This window comes from Ochotona princeps, chromosome 18 (genome assembly GCF_030435755.1).
Source record: "Ochotona princeps isolate mOchPri1 chromosome 18, mOchPri1.hap1, whole genome shotgun sequence".
In the NCBI taxonomy this organism is placed as follows: Eukaryota; Metazoa; Chordata; class Mammalia; order Lagomorpha; family Ochotonidae; genus Ochotona; species Ochotona princeps.
The window spans coordinates 12,509,096-12,530,534 of NC_080849.1; the positions used below are offsets into that span (position 1 = coordinate 12,509,096).

General features: G+C 44.6%; 1 protein-coding gene across 1 annotated transcript in view; it reads left to right on the forward strand.

Moving 5' to 3' along the window:
- Positions 1–21,439, forward strand: part of CCBE1 (collagen and calcium binding EGF domains 1) — a 193,249-nt gene that overhangs the window by 144,503 nt on the left and 27,307 nt on the right. The window contains exon 3 of the mRNA XM_004579459.2: positions 19,116–19,168. Coding sequence (XP_004579516.2) covers positions 19,116–19,168 — 53 coding nt within the window. The remainder of the gene's footprint in view (positions 1–19,115; positions 19,169–21,439) is intronic.

Here is a 21,439-nt window from a genome sequence, read left to right on the forward strand (position 1 = left end):
TCAGCTGTTGCCACCACCACAACCCTTCCACAGTGAGACCCTTCCATGCCTGACCTCCAGGTTTCAGCACAAGGTAGGTTTAGGCAGAGCCACCTCATTAAAAAGGTGGGATGGTCACACAAAAGTATGTCTTTGACAGTATGCTAGATGAAGCTAGATGCCATCTCTGGCCATGCACCTGCTGTAGGTTGATCCTGGAAGACAACCATGGCCAACTAAGGGCAACTGAGCCTTCAACAGAAAGAAGCTAACAAGTCAAGACTCACACACCTCGTGGCTGCCTGTGCTCCCTCTGAAGTCCTTGCTGCTAGAGCTGTGAAAACCAGTACTGTGGAAAAGGACTAGCCAACAGTCATGCTCACAGAGGCCTCCCAGTGCTGAGTCACAAGATGGGAAACTGCCCTTTGTGGGGGCCATTGGGATTCTGCCTTGGGCCTGGCCTGTCAGCATGAAGCCCATCATGACCCTGTTGGAACAGGGCTCTGCTCTGGCAGCACGCACGGATATTCAGACCTGTGGGTGGTCCCAGTGATGTCCGGGACAGTCTTGCTAACACTCTCCTGGCAGTGGATTCAAGCAATCCCTGCTGGGGATCAAAGGCCCCACACCTTGTGTAACTAAACCATCTCAGAGAAGTGGACCCTGAATTCCTAATATATGTATATACATACCCTGATGGCCTCATCCATGGTTGTCCACACTCTGGAGCTCCAGTCCCTGCTTGTGGGGCTCCTGTGGCCAACCCTTCTCATCCTCCAACTTCCATGCCTCTAAACACTGGAGCCTCTGGAGAAATCTCAAAATCTCCCCAACGGTTGTGCCAGAGAAGGCATTGGTTATCTAACATCATTTATCAGTCTTGGAAGGCCCACTCTACCCCTTGTCCCTCCCCCACAAAGTCATCACGCCCACCATAGCATCTGGAATTCTTCATTACAGTGCCAAAATTCCAGCCAAAAGTTGCATCATTTGCACAGCCAATGCCCTAAAACCGTGGTGTCTTTGCATGGAGTCTGTCCCCCCGTGGAGGCTTGTTCCACTCTTCCCTTGGGTTCAGGGGAGGAGGCCTCTGTTGGCTGGACTTTCCAGCAGATCCTGGGATAGACAAGTCAATGGAAGCCGCTCTGCTGAGTTTTCAAAGATAATGTGTATCATTGAATCCCATGGCACTCTGTGCTGTTTAAATGCTGATTTGGGAATAGGGCAGAAAAATAAACTGCCATTTCCAAATTATGGAGCTGCTTGGCTCCAGGGTGCAACAGGAGACCAGATCAGAAAGGCGTTCAGAGACCTGGGGGAGGTGGGTCTGCTTCTAGTGAAGCAGAAAGGAGCCATGAGCTGCATGAAACAGAAATACATCTCGTTATCAGTCCCATCGCTGCTCCCTAGCGGAGCCCCCAGAGGAATTGCATTCTGGCTGGGAGCCGTTAACTTAGCTTGGAGAAAGCAGAAGGCAGCAAGCATCAAGGTACTGCTGGTGAACTGTACACCAAATTTGCTGAAATTGTGGAATGTCTGTTATTTAAAGCAAGTTCGAGTTCATGAAACTTGGTTTCTTCCTTTTTTGTTTGCTGTGCCTGGTACAGTTGATGTCTTGTGTAAACTCAGACTCCACCTAATTCTCAAGGTTAGCAGTGAATAATTCACTAATGCTACAAAACACCTGGACATGTCAGTGCTCTTAGTAGAAAACCCCAGAGTGATGGAAATATTGATAGATGGGCCTTCTGCAAGTGACTTCTGTCCCTAAAACAGAAACACGAGCTTTTGATGAAAAACGGGGCACCGTGGACGCTTGTGCTAGGACTTATACCCACATCCAGAGCCTTTAACTGAATAGTTTTCAAAAGTTGAGTCTCGGGCCCGGCGGCGTGGCCTAGGGGCTAAAGTCCTCACATTGAACGCACCCGGGATCCCATATGGGCGCCGGTTCTAATCCCAGCTGCTCCACTCCCCATCCAGCTCCCTGCTTGTGGCCTGGGAAAGCAATCAAGGAATGGCCCAAAGCTTCGGGACCCTGCACCCGCATGGGAGATCCGGAAGAGGTTCCAGGTCCTGGCTTCAGATCGGCACAGCACCGGCTGTTGCGGTTACTTGGGGAGTGAATCATCGGACAGAAGATCTTCCTCTCTGTCTCTCCTCTCTATATATCTGACTTTGTAATAAAAATAAATAAATCTTTTAAAACAAAGTTGAGTCTCTTCTATGATACCAGGAAAAGGACAAAATCTTAGTTGTCAAGAGCAGAAACAGCACATATGTCTAAAAAAATCAAGTGAGCCTGGGGCTTGGATATCGGTACGATGAAATAGGGAGCTGGTCTGCTCATTCAGAAAGTTAGCTCCCCAAGATCTGTTCAGCTATGCCACCAGAACCTTGGCATAGGCTCCCTCAGCTGATAGGCCCAGTCACTGGATGCCTGTTAGTGACAGTCCTGGACAGCCCTGTGACTGGCCTGGCATCTTGATGTGTCCTGGAGCCAGGTCACTCCTTTCGTCCTTTCAGATGTTTGTGGTACAGAGTCGGGCTGTCCAGCCTCCTCCATCAGGAAGGGACACAAGTGGGCAGTTGTCCACAGGTGTAGTGACTGATGCTTCTGGATCAAAGGATACCTGGGAAATTATAGACTTAACCCGTATATTGAGGAAAGTCAGAAGAGAGTAATAACTACTGCCACTGTTAGTATTACTACTATCATTACTATCCTTTACTGGGTATTTGTATAGTGGCTACTATACTGGATAATTGATACTTGTCATTTAATATTCACAGTAACCTGGAGTACAAACTAATGGTCCATTTTATAGAGGAGGTTGAAGTGTAAGCTATGTAACTTCCAGCAATTTATGAAATTCGTAGTTTAAATGAGTCCTAAATGCTTGTCTTCTTGTCTTTAAAGAGTTCTTCTATTGCCACAGTACCACACTGTGTCTCTACATGTTCGTATTTATCAATACTTTGCGTTCACCTGGGTTTCCTGAGCATGAAAGCCTGTTACCACAAAGTAGATATAGCATCTCAGAATGGCTTCTCAACTTGAAAAAGTTGGCTTGGGTGCCAGAAAGTGCCTGGATTCTGGACTAGTCTCACCACCAAGCAATCTGAACTGCTTTCCATGACCACCTGAAATGTCTAGTGCTTTAGTACAAATACAGAGTTCATCATCCCATAGGTCAGGGGACCCACTTGTTGTTACTTCATACAAGAAACATTATGACCTTATACTGTATGCCAGGCAGCTTTGTGTCTGACCACTATGCTTGCCAATTTCTGCTCTGTTTCTATATTTTGTAATTTAGAAAAGAAGAAAGGAAAGGAGATGGAGAGTTCACTGGAGAGGGGAAAAGAAATAATGCAAGATGGGAAAGAGGAGAAAGTCATAATACTTTTGTAAATATTGTTTCATATAGGTTCTTTCTAAGAAACGAACTGGAGCCAACTTCAGCTCAGCAAAGATAAGAATGTATTGAGCATGTGTGATCTTTCAGACCCTGGGCCTTGTGCTTGAGAACAACTGAGTCTGGACCCTTCCTGTCAAGGAATTCATGTTGATTTAGAAGAGACAGGTAGATTATGGGTACAGGAGGGTAGAGAGGTATATTGTGCGTGTCCCATTGTAACCCAGAAGATCCTCTTGGAGCTATTGGGTATCATAGAGCCCAAAACTTATTGTCATCAGACATGAGGTTTCTTACTCAAATGCACATCTTTAAAATCTGCAAGGTGGAAAAAATAATCAGGATACATGGTAAGGTCCACAATAGACTCAATGTTAGAGACATGAGCACAGCTCCCAAATGATGTTTTGGCCATCAAGGAACCTAAGCTGTTTTAAAATTGGATGTACCCTTCCCCAGAAGTACCTAGTCCCAAAACTGAGGACCTTCGAGTTTTGTACTATATGGACCAACCCACGATGCACTCCGAGCCCCACCACTTGGATGGATGTGTCTACAGACCATTACTACCCAAGAGCCACAGGTATTGGGAATGCCAGGGCAGCTGCATTGCTCCTGCGTGTCTTTGGCTGTCATAAAGAGCCCACTGCACCTGCCATGGAAGGCCCACCGGTGGTATTTATTGTGAAGTGTTTTCAAGTTACACAACTATTTACTCACACCAGCATCTGAAGTGATTCAAGACTGACAACCAATTCCTTCTAATTCTTGTCTTTTCGGTCTAAAGACTGAAGAGGTGTGTGTGTGTGTGTGTGTGTGTGTGTGTGTGTATTTATCTACATTTTGGGTTTTTTCCCCTGCAAAAATGTTATGGATTGAACATAATGTCAATAATATTCATATTCAAAATGAATAGTTATTTAAAGCCAGGGAATTTGTGTGTTGGAGGAAACCTTAAAGATGATTCATGTCTAGGATCTTATTTTTTCTTTCTTTTCTGGAATGGAAGTGGAGATGTAGGGAAATTATTTGTCCAAGCTTATAGAGTCAATTTTGTGACTTCCATGCTTTCCATTTGCTGACAGATGCTTCTCTTGGTCTCTCTGGCTTCCTTACCATGCCCAGTTCTTCCCTGGGGATGTTTTTCCTGGATGTGTTCTTAACCCTTGCCTGGCCTGCATGATCTTAACCATACCGTTCACCTTCATGCCTCTCTATACACTGTTGTAAGCTCACCTCTCCTCTAGACCTGGCCTTTGAGCTGCCCAAAGCCTCAAACATATTACAAAAATATAGACAAACAGAATAGGTCGCCTTCCAGTCATCTACTGCATGTTGTGCTTTGAAAATCTCTGCTCTCCCCTCTGATTTCAGCAATATCAGTGCAGAGCACCCTTGTTCTCCAACGTGGCACTAAAATGTCTGGTTTTGGGTTTTTTGTAGTTTTCTTGTTCTCCACACAGTTCCTTAGGAAGATTGCTCTTCATATTGCAGTTATAAAATCTACCCTCTTGTTTCAGTTCCCACTGTGGTGCCTGCTTGAGACCCTCTTCATCTTCAGATCGAAGTATTTCAAAGTCTTTTGAACCGCTTCATCTGTGAACTTTGTTTCACAGCCTGCTCTTTAATCATACAGTGCAGTGCTCTAAATACAAACTAAACTCAGATTTGGGAAACACATCCTAAGGGTTGTTTAAGGATGCCCTGAACCAAGGGTAGAGGAAATTATTGCCCAAAGGGAAGGTGAGACTGCAGAACAGAGGAGCTAAATTTGGACAATGCTGAAGGGGCAGGGCTGGTAAGGATGGAAGCCCCTCATGCAGAGCTTGACAGAGGAGGGGTCTTCCCAAGATTTCTCAGAAGGTGTGTGTTTTAAAAACACTTGCACCTGTTTCAAACTTTTTTTGTACCCAAATAGGCTTGCTTTCTGATACTGATTTTTTTAGGAAATGTTTGAAATCCCCTCCTGTTGCAGGGCAGAGAAATTCCTACCTGCTACCCATTCTGCAGCCTCATGAAATTACATGAATATTCACCTCAAGTGCCTGCATTGCTGTCCTGTATCACCACTAGCCGTGTCCATGCTTCTTTCCCACACTGACTGTCTTTGAGGACCAAATAGAAACTTCCCTCACACCACGATCTCCTGGAATGTCCAGTGGAGAGAAGAGTTGGCCTCTGGAGCCTCATCCGTGCCCCATCACAGCTGCTAATTTGAACAAGTTCCTTGAGTGCTCTGTGCTTCTGTTGCCCATCTGCTTTTAAAAAAAAAAAAAAGTGAAAATTAAATCTATGGAAACAGAATCACTTCATCTATACAAAGTTTATATGAAGTGTTGGTTAAATAAAGTTGAACTTAATGCTTCCAGCTTTGAGTTAATCCAAGCAGAAATTTTACTGCAGTATTTGGTCATTGTATAATGTTCAGAATTTAAAACAAATAGAAGACTCCAGCTCTCATCTGTAAATGATTTGGGAATAGACATCTTGCTTATAGTCTCAGGAGTTTCTCCCTCCAGCGATTTACATGTGAATTCATGTCAGTTGTATTTCATTTTCCTCAGTGGAATGGGATGTGTCACATCATGATTAATGAGCCTAAGAAAGATGAGCTCAGTTGTATCACCTTTGTCTCTTCAAAGCTGTGATAAGTGAACCTAGCACTTTCCGGTTTGGTTACCAACTGACTAGAACCTATTTGGTGGGATGGGGGAGACATAATTACATTTCCTACTTACTGATCTACCACCACATGTTTGGAGTAGCCAGAATCACAATACAAGCCTGCTACACGTGCAGCAGCTACACAAGTACTGGGGCCATCACCTGCTGCCTCCCAGAATGCAGATTGGCAGGAAGCTCAAATCAGGAAAGAACCAGCACTAGAATATGTGTACCCCAATGAGATTTGGATTTCCCAAATTTCCTCTTTTTTAAAAAATATTTATTTTTATTGGAAAGTCAGATTTACAGAGGAGAGAGAGAGATCTTCTGTCCACTGATTCATTCCTCAGGTGGCCACCAATGCCAGGACTGTGCTGATCCGAAGCCAGGAGCCAGGAACTTCCTTCAGGTCTTCCACGCGGGTGCAGGGTCCCAAGGCTTTGGGTCATCCTCAGCTGCTTTCCCAGTCCACAAGCAGGAAGCTGGATGGGAAGTGGAGCAGCTGGGACACAAACCGGAGCCCAATGGGATCCCAGTGCGTGCAAGGTGAAGACTTCAGCCGCTTAGGCTCCATTGGGCCCCCAAATAGCATCTTAACTGCTGCACCAGATACATGCTTCTGGGCAAAAATTTGAATCAGTCATTTGTATTTACATAGCCCTGCACTGAAAGTGACTCATGTGAGTGGTGAAATCCAGCAAGAGGGGCTGAGACCACGGAAACCCTGCCCACCCTGCAGTGAAGGGAGGGACAGCAGCCCTGTGTGCACAGAGTTGGTATGAGGTTTGCATAGTTCACAAGGAAGGTTCCCAACCCTTGTGTTTCAAGGATCAGTATTTCCTCAGACTCATGAGCTCCATATAAAGGCCTTGTCTTCCCTGGACCCCATCTGGTTTATTAACCTTGCAGTTCAGTAGCCTTTCTCCCTTGGAACAAGACTTTGCATATATATTAGACTCCTGGAACTAAAACCAAAAATAACTTGAACAGCGTGGGAGTTTTTCCATTCCATAATACTGTCAGGCATCCTTATCTGACATGGTTAGTTAGCGTGATGACTGAGCTGTATCATGGGCTCAGGTGCGTTGGGTGTTCAATTGCTCAACACTGTCTGAAGTGGCTCAGCACTAGCAGTCACATTCCCACTAAAGGTGGAAGGGAATGGAACGGCATATAGCCTTCCTGTGGAAAGTCACCACCTGAAGTCACACACACTACAGACACCCCCATCTTCTTGGCCAAGCTAATTTACCTGACATTACCTGCTGTGATAATGGGCTAGGTGCTAATATACCCAGTTGTATTCTAGTTAAGTGTCTTGCTTTAGGGCAAAAGAAAAGGAGGTGCAGAAAACAATAGCGACCTAAAATATAGCTATGTGGTTGACTGGGGTCTTCTACAAGGCAGAATGGGAACAAAGGCAGTATTTGAAATAGGCTTGTGGGGCATTCATCTTAAAACGCTGGCCTCATCATCAGTGTTACTCTAGTCTACCCTGGCAATGAGCAAAATATTAATATGCCCAGAGTTTTGTAGGTGGAAGTTCATGAGCATAAAAGAGAGTTGGACCCTGAAGAACAGAGCTTTTCTGTGGAGAAGAAGAGGAGTGAGGAAGCAAGGAGAGGAAATCTGGAATGAGATAAGGTGGCAAAGGAACAGCAGTCAGGAGCACTTGGCAGCCATCATGCATGACTGCTGTTGGGTGGGTGGGTTTGTCGGGTGTCATGAATGCGTGAAGATAGGTTGTTCTGGAAGAATGCTATCAGCATTATTAATGGCTAATCAGGTGTTCCCAGAATACGTCAAGTAAAGAAACAAAATAAATGTCTAGGACTCTGGGCTGTGGTCCACATTATTACTGCTGTGCAGTAAACCCTGCACAGGTTCCACGTGTCCCTTCACTGTCCTGGGTGATGACCGCTGAGTAAGATCCAAGATTGTCAGTGTTGACAATAGTTAGCACGTGGGGCAAGTAAGCAAGCACAGGGACCCCTCTACATAAATGTGTCTTAAATGAAGAAAACTACTCTCCTTAAATGTCTTCTGAGGCAAACCTTACTGAACTAATTATTTCAGATTTTAAAAAATGAGCATCTTTGTAACTGATACCATAATTTTCCAGAGCAGTCTCTCCATGATTACTCTATATTGGTTCCATGTGACCTGATGAGAAGCAGTGGGGTTGCATCCTGATTGTCATGATAATGACTTTGCTGCATTGTAAATCCTGGGTCTCTGGATTTGGTGCAAGTCCTGGCTGTCTGCAGTTACGCTCAGAGCTGCCCTGCTGAGCATGGTCCTTAATCAGATTTCAAAACTAGAAGTTCGTAAAGCCATGGCTAAGCTTGACATTAAACATGGGCCAAAAGACTCCGGAAAAATGTTGACCCTTTTGTTTTATGACTTCATATATTTTCAGTTATGACAAAATCAACTCAAGTTCATAATGGAAAAAGTAGAAAACACCCAAGAACATAAGGAACCTCTTTCACCTCATCCACACACCTTGGTGACTATCTAACCTGATCTTCATTTTTAACGTAAAATATCTGTTTCATTGTACATAAAATTATGTGCATTCATACAATTTCATTACCTTTTTTGCAAAAAGATGTTTGTTATGTTGCATATTAAGTTTCAGAAATGATCGACTTCTCATCTGAACTGGGGCAAAAGTAGCCAGTAAACATGATCATCAAGGTTGGTGAGGCAGAAAACTCATCTGGGCAGGTGAAGAAGGGGGAAAAATAAGCTGGGATGGAGGTTCATGGACAGTTCTACAGACCAAGGGACTCAGCCTGTGGTTCTTGTCTCCAAAGCCCTTGGGACTGCAGATTGCCATCTGCTGAGGGCCTTGACCTTCTGCACCCTGCAAGGCTAGGGAAAGGAAGGGGGTGTTTGACACAGCAGGTGAAAGTGGCCATGGGTGTTCTTGGGGTTGCACCAAGAGCTATTATTGGCATCTCCTGCAAATTTCCAGGCCAATTCTAAACATTTGGAGATCCCCTTGTAGGCATTTTATATGAAAGGCAGTGAGGTAAACATATATTCTGTTCCTTGATTCACTCCCCAAATGTTTGCAGCAGCCAGAGCTGGGCCACTCTAAAACCAGGAAGTTAGAACTCCATCCACATCTCTCACTATAGTTGGCAGTGACAGGACCCACGTACTTGAGCCATTGTCATCCATTGTCCCCTTGGTATACATTAGCAAGAAATTACAATTGAAAGCAAAAGTGGGACTCAAACCCAGACCTTCAGATCTAGGAACTTTATAGATATTCAGGGCCACACTGAAACCCTCAGTCTTTTGAAACTAGCCCTCAGAGACCCTGCCTGGACACCCCCCCTCAGGTGTGACTAGAAGGGCAGAAGTAGCTTGTGGACGGAGCTGCTCTAGTGTTGGGCTGTGTATTTCAGTTTAGGACTGAGTGGTTTGGAAGATCAGGGGAAGCCCCACTATAGCTTGAATTTAGGGGCTGTCATCAGGAGGGAATCGTTATTTTGAAGTGACATTAAATTGAAGCAATTTCTTAAATGTCTGGAGATGTGCCCGGATGGGATCATCCGCTCGTGCACATAACTTCCACTCAGTTTTATGGTTCAGCATTCCAGAAGCTTCAACTTCTTGGGAAGAATTTAGCAAAAAAAATTCACCTCTTGCAGTGGCGGACAAAGGCCACCAGGTTAGCACTTGGCATCGGGGAGGTGAAATTTGAAGTTGCTGCTCTCTGTAGATTCATGTCCATTTTTCCATCACTTTGCCATGCTTGTTCATTTTGGTTGAGGATTAGAAAAGTCTTCTAAACCCACACATTGTGAGGTTTAGGCATTTATTTCCTATTCTCATTATTTCAAATTAACTTGTGAAAGAAGAGAGGGGCTTAGAAATATTCCTTTTGTGGTCTTCAAATCAGAAGGTGAGAAGTGAGAAGAGGGTGGTATGACGGAAGAGGCTGGAGACAGGTGCATTGGCTGTTGACCTGCTGTGCTCAGGAAGCTGACCCCAAAGCTGACCCTGTGCTAGGCATTCACAATTGTCTGCATCTCTTGCAGTGATCTTGAAAGGCAAATATTATTTATCCACGTTTTATCTGTAGAAGTGTGAAGTTGAGCCAGCTTCCACAGGGAAGCAAGGGTCACATCCATAGCTCTTTAAATGAGAGTCAAAATTGTAAATAAACCAAAATTGTTGAACCCCAAAGCCAGTGCTCCATCTACTATGCATAGGTGGATACTAAAATCTAAAATAGTCTTGACAATGCCATTTTCTAATTGTTTTCTTTTAATCAGGGAGGCTGGCATTGTGACATAGTGGGTAAAGCTGCCACCTAAAATACCAGCATCCTTTATGGGTACCAGTTCATGTCCCAGTTGCCCTACTTCTCATCCAGCTCGCCTCTAATGGTCTGCTAAGAAGAGAAGATGGCCCAAGTAGTTGGGTTCCTGTACCCAAAAGGAGACCCAGATGAAGCTCCTGGCTTCTAACCTTGGACTAACACAGTCCAGCACTGGCTATTGTAACCATGTGGAAAATGAACCAGAAGACTGAAGATTCTCCCCTCCTCTTCCTTCCCCTCTTCCCTTCCTTCCCCTCCCTCCCTCCCTGCTTCCTTCCACCTTTAAAAAGCATCAGATATGTCTAGTGTGTGAATAGGCAGCTATACATGGGAAAGCTCAAATGAATCTGAGGAAAATTTAGACTCATTTGGAAGTGGTGTTTAAATATTTGTCTCCTGATTCATTTGCCCTTGGAAGGTCACTTGTAGTCCTCTGATTCTGTGGGATGTTTGTTCAGGTCTTTTCTTGACTCCGTATCAACTAGCAGGCAGCCTCACGCTGCTCTCTCTGCTGTCTTCATTTTCCTGATTTAGTGATTTTTCTTCAGAAGCCCTGTGACACACCTGACTGGTAGGGTGTGTTTCCATTTTTGCCTCATTGTTATTTACGATTTTTTATGTGTGATAATATTCAGGAGCACCCAGGGGGAAACCTCCACAGACTGTCTTGATTAACACATGTCTCCCTTTCTATGGAACAACCATTTAATCACCATGTCTGCTTGCCAAGAAACGAGAAAAGCATTTGCATTTGGAAAGCTGAGCCGCGCCACGTGAAGCCTATTAAGAGACACTGCCTCCCCCGAATCCCCTTGAGTTCTCCCCTTCTTGGTTTGTTTTTCTTGAAGATCAAAACCACACAGCGGTGTTTGTAGTTAGGCCTAACAAGTGCCAGTGCTTGCGGAACAAGATTTCACTTTGGCGGTCTCAGCTCTGTTGTATGCAAATTTTATTGTAAGTAATCTTTAGAACAGCATAACATGTGCAGCCGGTGTTTGCTTTGCTGTGCTTTAGACGATTTTCTTGTCTTCAGTGTGATTTGTGATAGATGAGCGTTTAGCATGCCAAACACTAATGTATTCCCAGGAACTCTGGGAAGGACCATAGGACGCTCTGGAATGTCAGCATGTGCTCCCGTTACGAGCACCGGGAACAGCTCTGTAAGCCAAGCATAAAAGCTAATGCTACCCTCCCCAGTCTGAGTGGGTCCAAGGGCTAGATGCTCCACTTCTGATCAGATTCCCTGCTAGTGCACCCTGGAAAGCAGTACAAGTACGGCCCAGTTACAGACCCAAGGCCAGCCATGTGGGAGGCACAGAAGGAGTTCCAGGCTCCCGGCTTCAGCCTGGCCCCACCATGGCTGTTGTGGCCATTTGTGGAAGTGAACTAACAAATAAAAGCGTGCTCTTGTCGCCACCCAGCAACAACACTAACGACGAAGCACACTCTTGAGGGTCTGGGAAAAGCAGGAACTGCAACCGGACCCCTTATTGCCAAAAGCAGCTGCATTTATACCCTTCTCTCCGCTGCCCCTTTCCCCACTGGTCTTAGCTTTCCTCCCCGCTTCTCCAGCCCTTTCTCTGCCATCCTTCTTTCTGTTCCTCTCCTCGTAGGTCTGCATTGCTTCCGTACTGCTTTTGTACCCCTCTCTGCCGCTTTTCCTCCCCATACGCCTTGGTTTTTCCACCCAAATATCTCAGCCCCTTTTCCCCCTCTGCTGCCCTGTTCTTCCCGTTCCGTCATCATTCTTCTCTCCATCTTTCTCCTCGTCATCCCCCTCCTTAGCTTTTACCTGCTGCTTTTATACCATTCTCCACCAATCTCTTCTCCCCGTGGGTCCACGTGGCGCTAGCTGATAGGCCAGTAGCAATGACATAATCGCAACGAGGGCATAAGCGTATCCCTGTGACTTCCTGTTTACCTGCTGGCATGATCACCTCTGCCTCCTGGCCCTGATCCAGCCACCATCTTGCAACAGCCCCTCCCAATCCCAGAGCGGCTTCGGCACCCCACTCTCAACACGCGCTCTCTCTCTCTCTTCCCCTTCCCCCTTATCCTTCTCTCTTTCTCTCTCTCCCTCTTAGCTTCCTCTTTCCTACATCTTTCTCTCCTTCCTCCCCTGTCACTCTGACTTCCAAAGAGATTAATAAATCTTGGGCCAGCACAGTAGCGTGGGCAGCTAAAGTCCTTGCCTTGCATGAGCCAAAATCCCATATGGACGCTGCTTCTAATACCGGAAACCCTGCTTCCCATCCAGCTCCCTGCTTGTGGCCTGGGAAAACAGTTGAGGACGGCCCAAAGTCTTGGGATCCTGTACTCACACAGGAAACCAAATAGCAGCTTCTGGCTCCTGGCTTCAGATTGGCTCAACTCCAGCCGTTGTGGCCACTTTTGGGGAGTGAACCATCTGACGGAAGACTTTGCTCTCTCTCTCTCTCCTCCTGTCTGTATATCTGCATTTCCAGTGAAAATAAATAAATATTTTAAAAAGAATAAATTAGTAAATCTTTTTTTTTTAAAGATTTATTCATTTTATTACAGCCAGATATATACAGAGGAGAGACAGAGAGGAAGATCTTCCGTCCGATGATTCACTCCCCAAGTGAGCCGCAACGGGCCGGTGCGCGCCGATCCAAAGCCGGGAACCTGGAACCTCTTCCGGGTCTCCCACGCGGGTGCAGTGTCCCAATGCATTGGGCCGTCCTCGACTGCTTTCCCAGGCCACAAGCAGGGAGCTGGATGGGAAGTGGAGCTGCCAGGATTAGAACCGGCGCCCATATGGGATCCCGGGGCTTTCAAGGCGAGGACTTTAGCCGCTAGGCCACGCCGCCGGGCCCTAGTAAATCTTTTTTTTAAAAATGAAGGAGGGGAGGGAGGAAGGGAAGGAGGAAGAGAAAAGGAAAGAGAAAAGGAAAGGAAAGGAAAGGATAGAAATGGTGAAAGTCCGGAGAGCAACTTAATTCTTAGCTGAGCAAGTATTTACGCAGTTCATGTCCATCCAGAAAACTCAGATACTGGCCTGACAGAATTCTGTAACTTTGTGCAAGCATGCCAGATCATTTTCATTGCCATCCAATTTAATAAAAATATAACTGACAGATTGTACCTGGCTCCATGGTGTGGACAGTCCAGAGCCCTTGACCCACTCAGAACTTGAGATCTTGGATGTGGTGAGAGAGCACGGGATCATATCCATTTGTATGAAGTTTTTAAATGATTTCAAACCTCTCAGAGGCTATACATTGGGCATAGCTTTTAAACTGAAAAAAAAATAGAACCATATGTTGAAATATGGCGATAGACTTGACATTTGAGTATCAGAAACACATGTTCTTCCTCTCTAACTTGGAAATGAATCACTAGAGTTTTCAAATCTGGGACACTGCTAGTCCTCTGCTTGCTTTCTGTAGACAGCTCTATAGGCAACAACCTCAACATTGTAACCAATTCTCTTTTAAGCCACTTTTCTCCTTTTGCTGTGGGGAGCTCGGATTTCCTGAAACCACAAAAAAACAAGTAAGGGTTAAGTGTCGTGGAATAAGAAGGTGGATTCCCGATTATAAATAGTAATCATCGTCATAAATTTATACGAGTTCTCTTGGCAGGTAAGATTACTGTTTGGATGGAGATGTTGGGAGATTCTGCATGATAGGAAGACTACAGACATGGTCACACAGCATTCAGATCAGCCCAGAGAGTGGATGGTTGATTTCCTTTTAACATAGAGTGTGCAGGAGAAGGATTTCTATCTGAGTCTGTCTGTGGGACTCGTGCAGGCAGGCCGGACGATAGTTTAAGAGGATGGGGAGCCTCAGCTATTTCTAATCTGTTTGAGGAGCAGCCCCAGTGCCACAGCTGTCTCCATGAACATGGAGCAGGCGGAACTCAAATCAGGTTCTTACAGGATGCCAGTGTCACAGGAAGCAGCTGTACCCACTACACCACAACAAAAGCCCCCTAAATTACTCTACTAAAACTTTGTGGAAAAGTGTATTTTAAGGATATCAACTCAAGAATTAGTCTTTTGTAACCTCTTTGAGGGATTCTGATCATTTGACAAAGATGATTACTTTCTTTAGGACGTAAGTAATACATCAATTCCATAATCCGTGATTGGTGTGGCTTTCCCCATTGCAACATGCAAGTTATGTGTTCACACAGGTGGTCTGATAAGCTGAAGTGACGTGCAGTTCTCAGCTGTTAGATTACTGCATTTAAGTTAGTGTTCTATCTAGAAAGCATGTCCAAACATGAGAGTGACTTAGCAGTAGGAATAGCCTTTAATTTGATATTTTTATATTGATAAAATTTTTGAAAGAGATATTTTGATCATTATTATTTACTTGGAATATGAAAAGGGTATATTCTCGAGATTTCCACATTCACTGAATTCTCTGCCTCTGGTGAGTGTTGCTGGAAGTCGGATAAAGAGATGTTTACAGGGGACCTAGTTAGATCGGAAAAGAAGGGAAAGCTATGGAACAAGAGCCATTGAGAGGCACAGAGAATGCTTTTCCAGCAGGAAAGTCAGTATAGTACTGTCTTCTATAAAATGTAGAAACGTTATAAATATATCGGTCCCTTTGCCCCTGCCGTTTGTCCTGTATTCATATTATTTATTGCCTCCACTTGTATCGTAAACCTTGCAAGATGATGTTACGATTTTTGCTGTAACAACAAAAAAAGACAGTCATAAACCTAAATGTAATGCCAGAGACCATGAACCAGAAAAAAACAGGAGATACACTTCAGTAAGACCCCAAGAAGTACAGGCAACAAAAGGAAAACTAGACAAATGGGATTATGTCAAATGCTGGAGCTTCTGCCTAGCAAAGAAAACAATTAATAGTAATAGGACATCCAACAGAATAGAAGGAAGTGTCACAAACTCCTTATCTGTTGAAGGCTTAACATCTAGAATATACCAGGAACTCAAAAACTCAGCAATGAAAAAGCAGCCAATCTCATTCATAAAACAGGCCAAGGACCTGAAAAGAGAAGTCTCAAAACAAAAAAATTCGAATGAACAATCGGCATGTGAAAAAAGTGCTCAGTATCTTTAGCCAGGAAACTGACAAAGCAAGACCATAATGAGAGATCAGCACCTGCTGCTTCCATGGCTACTGTCAAGCAGACAGAAGGTAACATGGGGAAGATACAGAGAACGGAGAACTGCTGCACACCGCTGGTGGGAACATGAGTGTGAAGCCACTATAGAAAACAGTGTAGCCATTTCTAAACTAGAAAGAAACTTGCCGTATGATCTAGCCATCCTGCTACTGGAGTTATATTCAAAAGACATGAAATCAGTGTATTTCCAGGAAGTTATTGTATCATAGCATCAGTGTTCACAATAGCCAAGATATAGAATCAATAAGGGTATCTATAATCAGATGAATGGAAAATGTGGTATAGAAATACACATTGGAGTACCATTCAGCCATTAAAAAGGATCAAATCCTGCCATTTGCTGCAAAATGGATGCAACTCAGGGAACATAATGTAAATTGAAAAAAAAAAAGGATAAAATGACAAAGAATGTCTTCCTGCATCAGTGGGAACTGGGAAAAAAATCTGAACACAGAACGGTAATTTCTAGAGGCTGGGAGGAGGTGGACAAGGAGATTTGACCGTGGATAGCAACTCAAAGTTAGACTGAAGGAATAAGTTCCCAATGCTACACAGTTTAGGGGAGAAACTACAGTTCCCAGTAATCTAGTAGTGTTTGAACAGAGGAAGCCCCATGCCTCCAATTATAAAGTAATGTCAAAAAGAAATGTTAAGGCCCGGCGGTGTGGCCTAGCGGCTGGGGTCCTCGCCTTGGGGGCCCCGGGGTCCCATGTGGGCGCCGGTTCTGGTCCCGGCAGCTCCACTTCCCATCCAGCTCCCTGCTTGTGGCCTGGGAAGGCGGTTGAGGATGGCCCGATGCATTGGGACACTGCACCTGCGTGGGAGACCCGGAAGAGGTTCCAGGTTCCCGGCATCGGATCGGCGCGCATCGGCCCGTTGCAGCTCACTTGGGGAGTGAATCATCGGATGGAGGATCTTCCTGTCTGTCTCTCCTCCTCTCTGTATATCTGACCTTGTAATAAAAAAATAAAATCTTAAAAAAAAAAGTTAATTACTCTCCTGATTATATACATGTATAGAGATATTACACCATAGCCCATCAATATATAGTTATCAACAATTTATAAAAATCTGAGAAAACATGAAAATCAGGAAACATAAGCCTTTTCTATGTACCCAGTCAGTTATGACATGTGATGTTCCCTGACTCTTCCTGAAGATGGTATCATGGCCTTCAGTGTGTCAGATAAAATTTCAGTTTGCTTTATCTGAGATGCCTTATTTTTTTTTTAAGATTTGTTCATTTTATTACAGCCAGATATACACAGAGGAGGAGAGACAGAGAGGAAGATCTTCCGTCAGATGTTTCACTCCCCAAGTGAGCCGCAACGGGCCGATGCACGCCAATCCAATGCCGGGAACCTGGAACCTCCTCCGGGTCTCCCACACGGGTGCAGGATCCCAATGCATTGGGCCGTCCTCAACTGCTTTCCCAGGCCACAAGCAGGGAGCTGGATGGGAAGTGGAGCTGCCGGGATTAGAACCGGCGCCCATATGGGATCCCGGGGCTTTCAAGGCGAGGACTTTAGCTGCTAGACCATGCCGCCAGCCCGAGATGTCTTATTTTACCTTCATTCTTATCCCTGGATTTAGGACTCTGGGTTGACAGATTTGCTTTCTCAACACCAAAAACATGTGTGTCATACTACTGTCTCTACTTATTATGCTTTTCTTTTTTTTAAGATTTATTTATTTTTATTACAAAGTCAGATATACAGAGAGGAGGAGAGAAAGAGAGGAAATATTCCATCCGATGATTCACTCCCCAAGTGAGCGCAACGGCCGGTGCTGTACCAATCCGAAGCCAGAAGCCAGGAACTTCCTCCAGATCTCCCACACGGGTACAGGGTCCCAAAGCATTGGGCCGTTCTCAACTGCTTTCCCAGGCCACAAGCAGGGAGCTGGATGGGAAGTGGAGCTGCCGGGATTAGAACCGGCGCCCATATGGGATCCCGGGGCGTTCAAGGTGAGAACTTTATCCACTAGGCCACGGTGCTGGGCCCTATTATGCTTTTCTAATGAAAAGTTCATGGTTGTGAAAATCATCTTTTCCCTGGCTTCAATCAGTGCTATCCTTAGTGTTGAGCGGTAAGAGTATGATGACACTAGGCGTGTGGGGGTGTATTTAATCTATGAAGCACTTGCCAAATTTCTTTACTCTGTAACTTTATGTTTTTATTAAGCACTGTTGTTAAAAATAAAATTTCAAGAAATCTAGTGACTCACTGTCCTCCTGCTGGAATTCCAAACACTGTGTCTTACTCCTCTGCTGTTGGCCAACAAGAGACTCAAGTCTTCATTTATTTTCTTCAGTTTTTTTTCCTCTCTCTTTGTCAGACTGGATACTTTCCATCTACATGTCTTTAAAATTCACTCATTCTTTCCTGTATCATTCCTCCTTTCTCTTGTTAAGTACAGCCATTGTATTTTTTTCTTTGTAATGTCAGATGCTTTTTCTGGTTCTGATTCTGTTTTAATCTTTTAGAGGCTTCCACGAATCTGCTGCGATTTCTTTTCTTGTTCTTTCTCAGGACAGTGTCGTTTATGTCACTGAGCCTAGCTAAACAGCTACAGTGAAAGTGTAGTCATTCCAACACATGAGTGATCCTTGAGTTGGTAGTCTTTGAGTGTCATTCTCCTGAACAAGGGGTCGCTCAGGTACATGTCCTGTCCTGGGCACCCCATATCCCAGCTTGTTATATAAGCGTCTTTAGAAAGTTCATGAAGGATGTGAACTATGCAAAGTTCCCTGCGGGTTTTTCCACTCCACGTTGAACTTTCACACCACGTGCTTCTTGGGATCTGCTCACAGCTGAAGACTTAAAAGCAGAACACTTTCACTGTGTCCTTCCTTCGCCCAACTATTAATGTTTGGTTATGTTTTGTTCTGTTTGTTTTGCAGGTCTGCTGGCCCTCCTTCCTGCCACAGAGCCTTCAGTGGCTGCTTACTTGTAGTTTGGGACGGGTTTGTAGTTAGCTTCAGGAAACCTGGCCTCAGAATACACAAGTGAATCTGTCCAGTAGAGATAAGAATTTTGAAACCATGGCATCATCCCTCACCTCTGGGATAGATGTCTGTTTACCATTTTTATAATTCTGTTAATTTGGATGTCTTTCAGTCCATTGTTTAGTACAGACGTTTTCCTGCACTTTCTTTGAACCTAAATGGAAATCACAGTGCTTGGGTTCCAGTCCCAGTTTTGACAATAATTCACCACCTGATTATTGGAGTTAGGAGGCACTGTACTAGGAATAGCTGATTATTATAATTAGTTGTTATTTTTAAATGGGGGCCTTATGATTCTTCCCTTTACAGGTGTTTTAAAGTCTCATAGTTAATTCACTCATTTCACGGTTGGTTATGTATGCGATGTGGCAGAAAGGAGGTCTTGGCCTTGCCAGTGTTGTTTATAATATCTTTCTTTTTGAATCTCAGGTTACCTTACAAATAGTACTCCCTTACTTTTCTTGTGTATCAGTTTTTCTCAGGCACAAATTGTCTCATTTTAAAAAGGTAACAAAGAACAATTTAATGTTTAACCTCACATCACATTGAAATTGGTTTTTACTTTTTTGTTTCTTAGGAAAAAGTGCTGTGAAGGGTACAAATTTGTCCTTGGACAGTGTGTCCCAGAAGGTACGTAACATAGTCAATGTCTCCTCCCTTTCATCATCACTTGTAATCGTTAGACATCTATATGGGTCCCATGTACGCAGTTTTTAGGTGTGATCCTTTCTGTGTCTGGTCTTCTGTGCACTTGTGTGTGTGTGCCTAGTTCTGGTCTAGGGAATTACTTCTTATCATTTGGCTGCATACAGGGTGCTCTGTTACAATTATTATATTATACAAGTGTATTAAAAAGATCTAAAATCCAAAGCTTTATCCATAAGAGATCACTGCAGAGATTAGAATGCCTACTAAGTGCTTCATAGCCTATTAGAGCGCAATGCCTTTCCCTGTCCCCTCTACTTCTGTCTACCTGCTCTCATAGCTGTGCTTTCAGCCCCTTACTGCAACCATCAGCAAACACTGAGTGCTGAGCCCAGCCCTAAAGATGCCAAGAGCCAGCCCTCCACCTGTGAGCATTCAGCAAGGAGACAGGGTCACGTGGTGCCAGACTTGAATTTCCATCCAGCCTCCACCTCCCACTATAGGTGACCTCTCATTTCACAAGCCGGAGTTAGTACCTGGGTCATTTGTGGTGGTTACAGGGATTTTATGTTGAGTACCTGGCACAGAAGCTGGTGCTCATGACATGCCACTGTTGCCCCTGTCATTAATCATCACTGCACATGTGCAGTAGATATACACACTGCTGTAGGTGTTCACAGGGGACACCTAGCCTCAGGATGGGCCAGGGCAGCCAGAGGTGACCCCAAAAGGAGGGGAGACTTGAGTTGGTTTCTCAAGGCCACCAGGACTCTCACTGGAAGAAGAGGCTGCACAGGGCTACCAAACAGAATGAGGACTGAGCAAGCACCGAGGCTTTTTGGACAGCGTGGGATTGCTTTGAAGAGGAATGTAGAATAGTTTTCTTCAGTGTTGAACCCTTCCTATTTGTTGCTTTGTCCAGTGGAAGGATGGAAGAGTTCACTCCTGTGACCTTGGAGAAAGTTACCATGTGAGAGTTGATTAGGCAATCACTCTGCGTGTGATGGTTGGTGTGGCCTTGGGCCTTTCTAGGCTAAATTTCTCTCTGCCAGCTCATTCTGTTTATTCGAGCCTGATGCAGGGGCGGGGGCGCGGGGGGAACCCACAAAATTCCAAAGAATTGCATGCTTTTATAGGCATTCTTTCTCAGTCACCAGCTGGGTCCTTGGTATTGACAGATGACAACAAAAATGAAATTTACACCGGTCAGTTTACCACCCTCATTCAAGACCTTTTCCAGCCTAATTAAAAACACACTACTAATCTCTGTACCCTAAAGGGAGACTGCAGCCTGGAGATCATTTGGACCTAGCACTCTGTGTCTGCAGGAAGACTGGTCTTCAGGGCTCAACGCTGCTTTGCCAACACTCTCTGCCCACTGACTTTCCAGTGGGGTAGTCTTTGATTCTGAAGTTTCTCCTCTGTAGGGATATATCAGTGATTGTTTCTGGTATCAAAGATGTCTTCAGTCATAAAGGCTTCTGTCACCCAAGAATGCAAAGTGCAAAAGTAGGATTTCAGAATCTGATAAGCAATGTGTGTGTGTGTGTGTGTGTGTGTGTGTGTGTGTGTGTGTGTGTGCAGAAAAAGAGATGGAGATTTGGGCTAAGGGATTGGCTCACAAGACTATAGAATTGTGAGTCCAGATTCTTCAGGGTTAACTGGAGCTACAGCTGTCTTCTGAGTCTCCAGTCAGCTTACAGGACAAGTGGATGTTCCTGGAGGGGAAGGTTGGTTTCTTTTTAATGCCTTCAGTTGATTGGATGAGGTCTGCCCACTTTATGGAATGTTCTACATTTCATTCAAGGTCTTCTGATTTGTGCCATCTGAAAAAAAATGCCTTTGCAAAAACATCTAGAATAATGTTGGACCAAATATTTAAGTCCTAGTGAAACTGATTTGCAAAATTAACTATCATGGATGTACCTCTTGTTAACGTAACACCTGTGCACGTCTGCTTAAACCACACTTTATCGCCTTTCACCTCACATGACCCAACTGCCTTGTGTAAGAGCTCACCAACTAAACTCTTCCCCAGAAGAGTATGCAAAGCGCCTGGGAGATGCTTGTTCTTCCTCATCAGATGGTATGACTTGAAAGCTATGGTGCAAAATTAACAATATGTGTATCTGTGTTATAAAATTGATAGTTCTGATGTAGGAAAAAGGTAAAGGACAGAGGTATTTGGGCACACACATACACACAAACGTATTCATGAGGAAATTAAGGAAGACATACACACTCAACTGGCACATG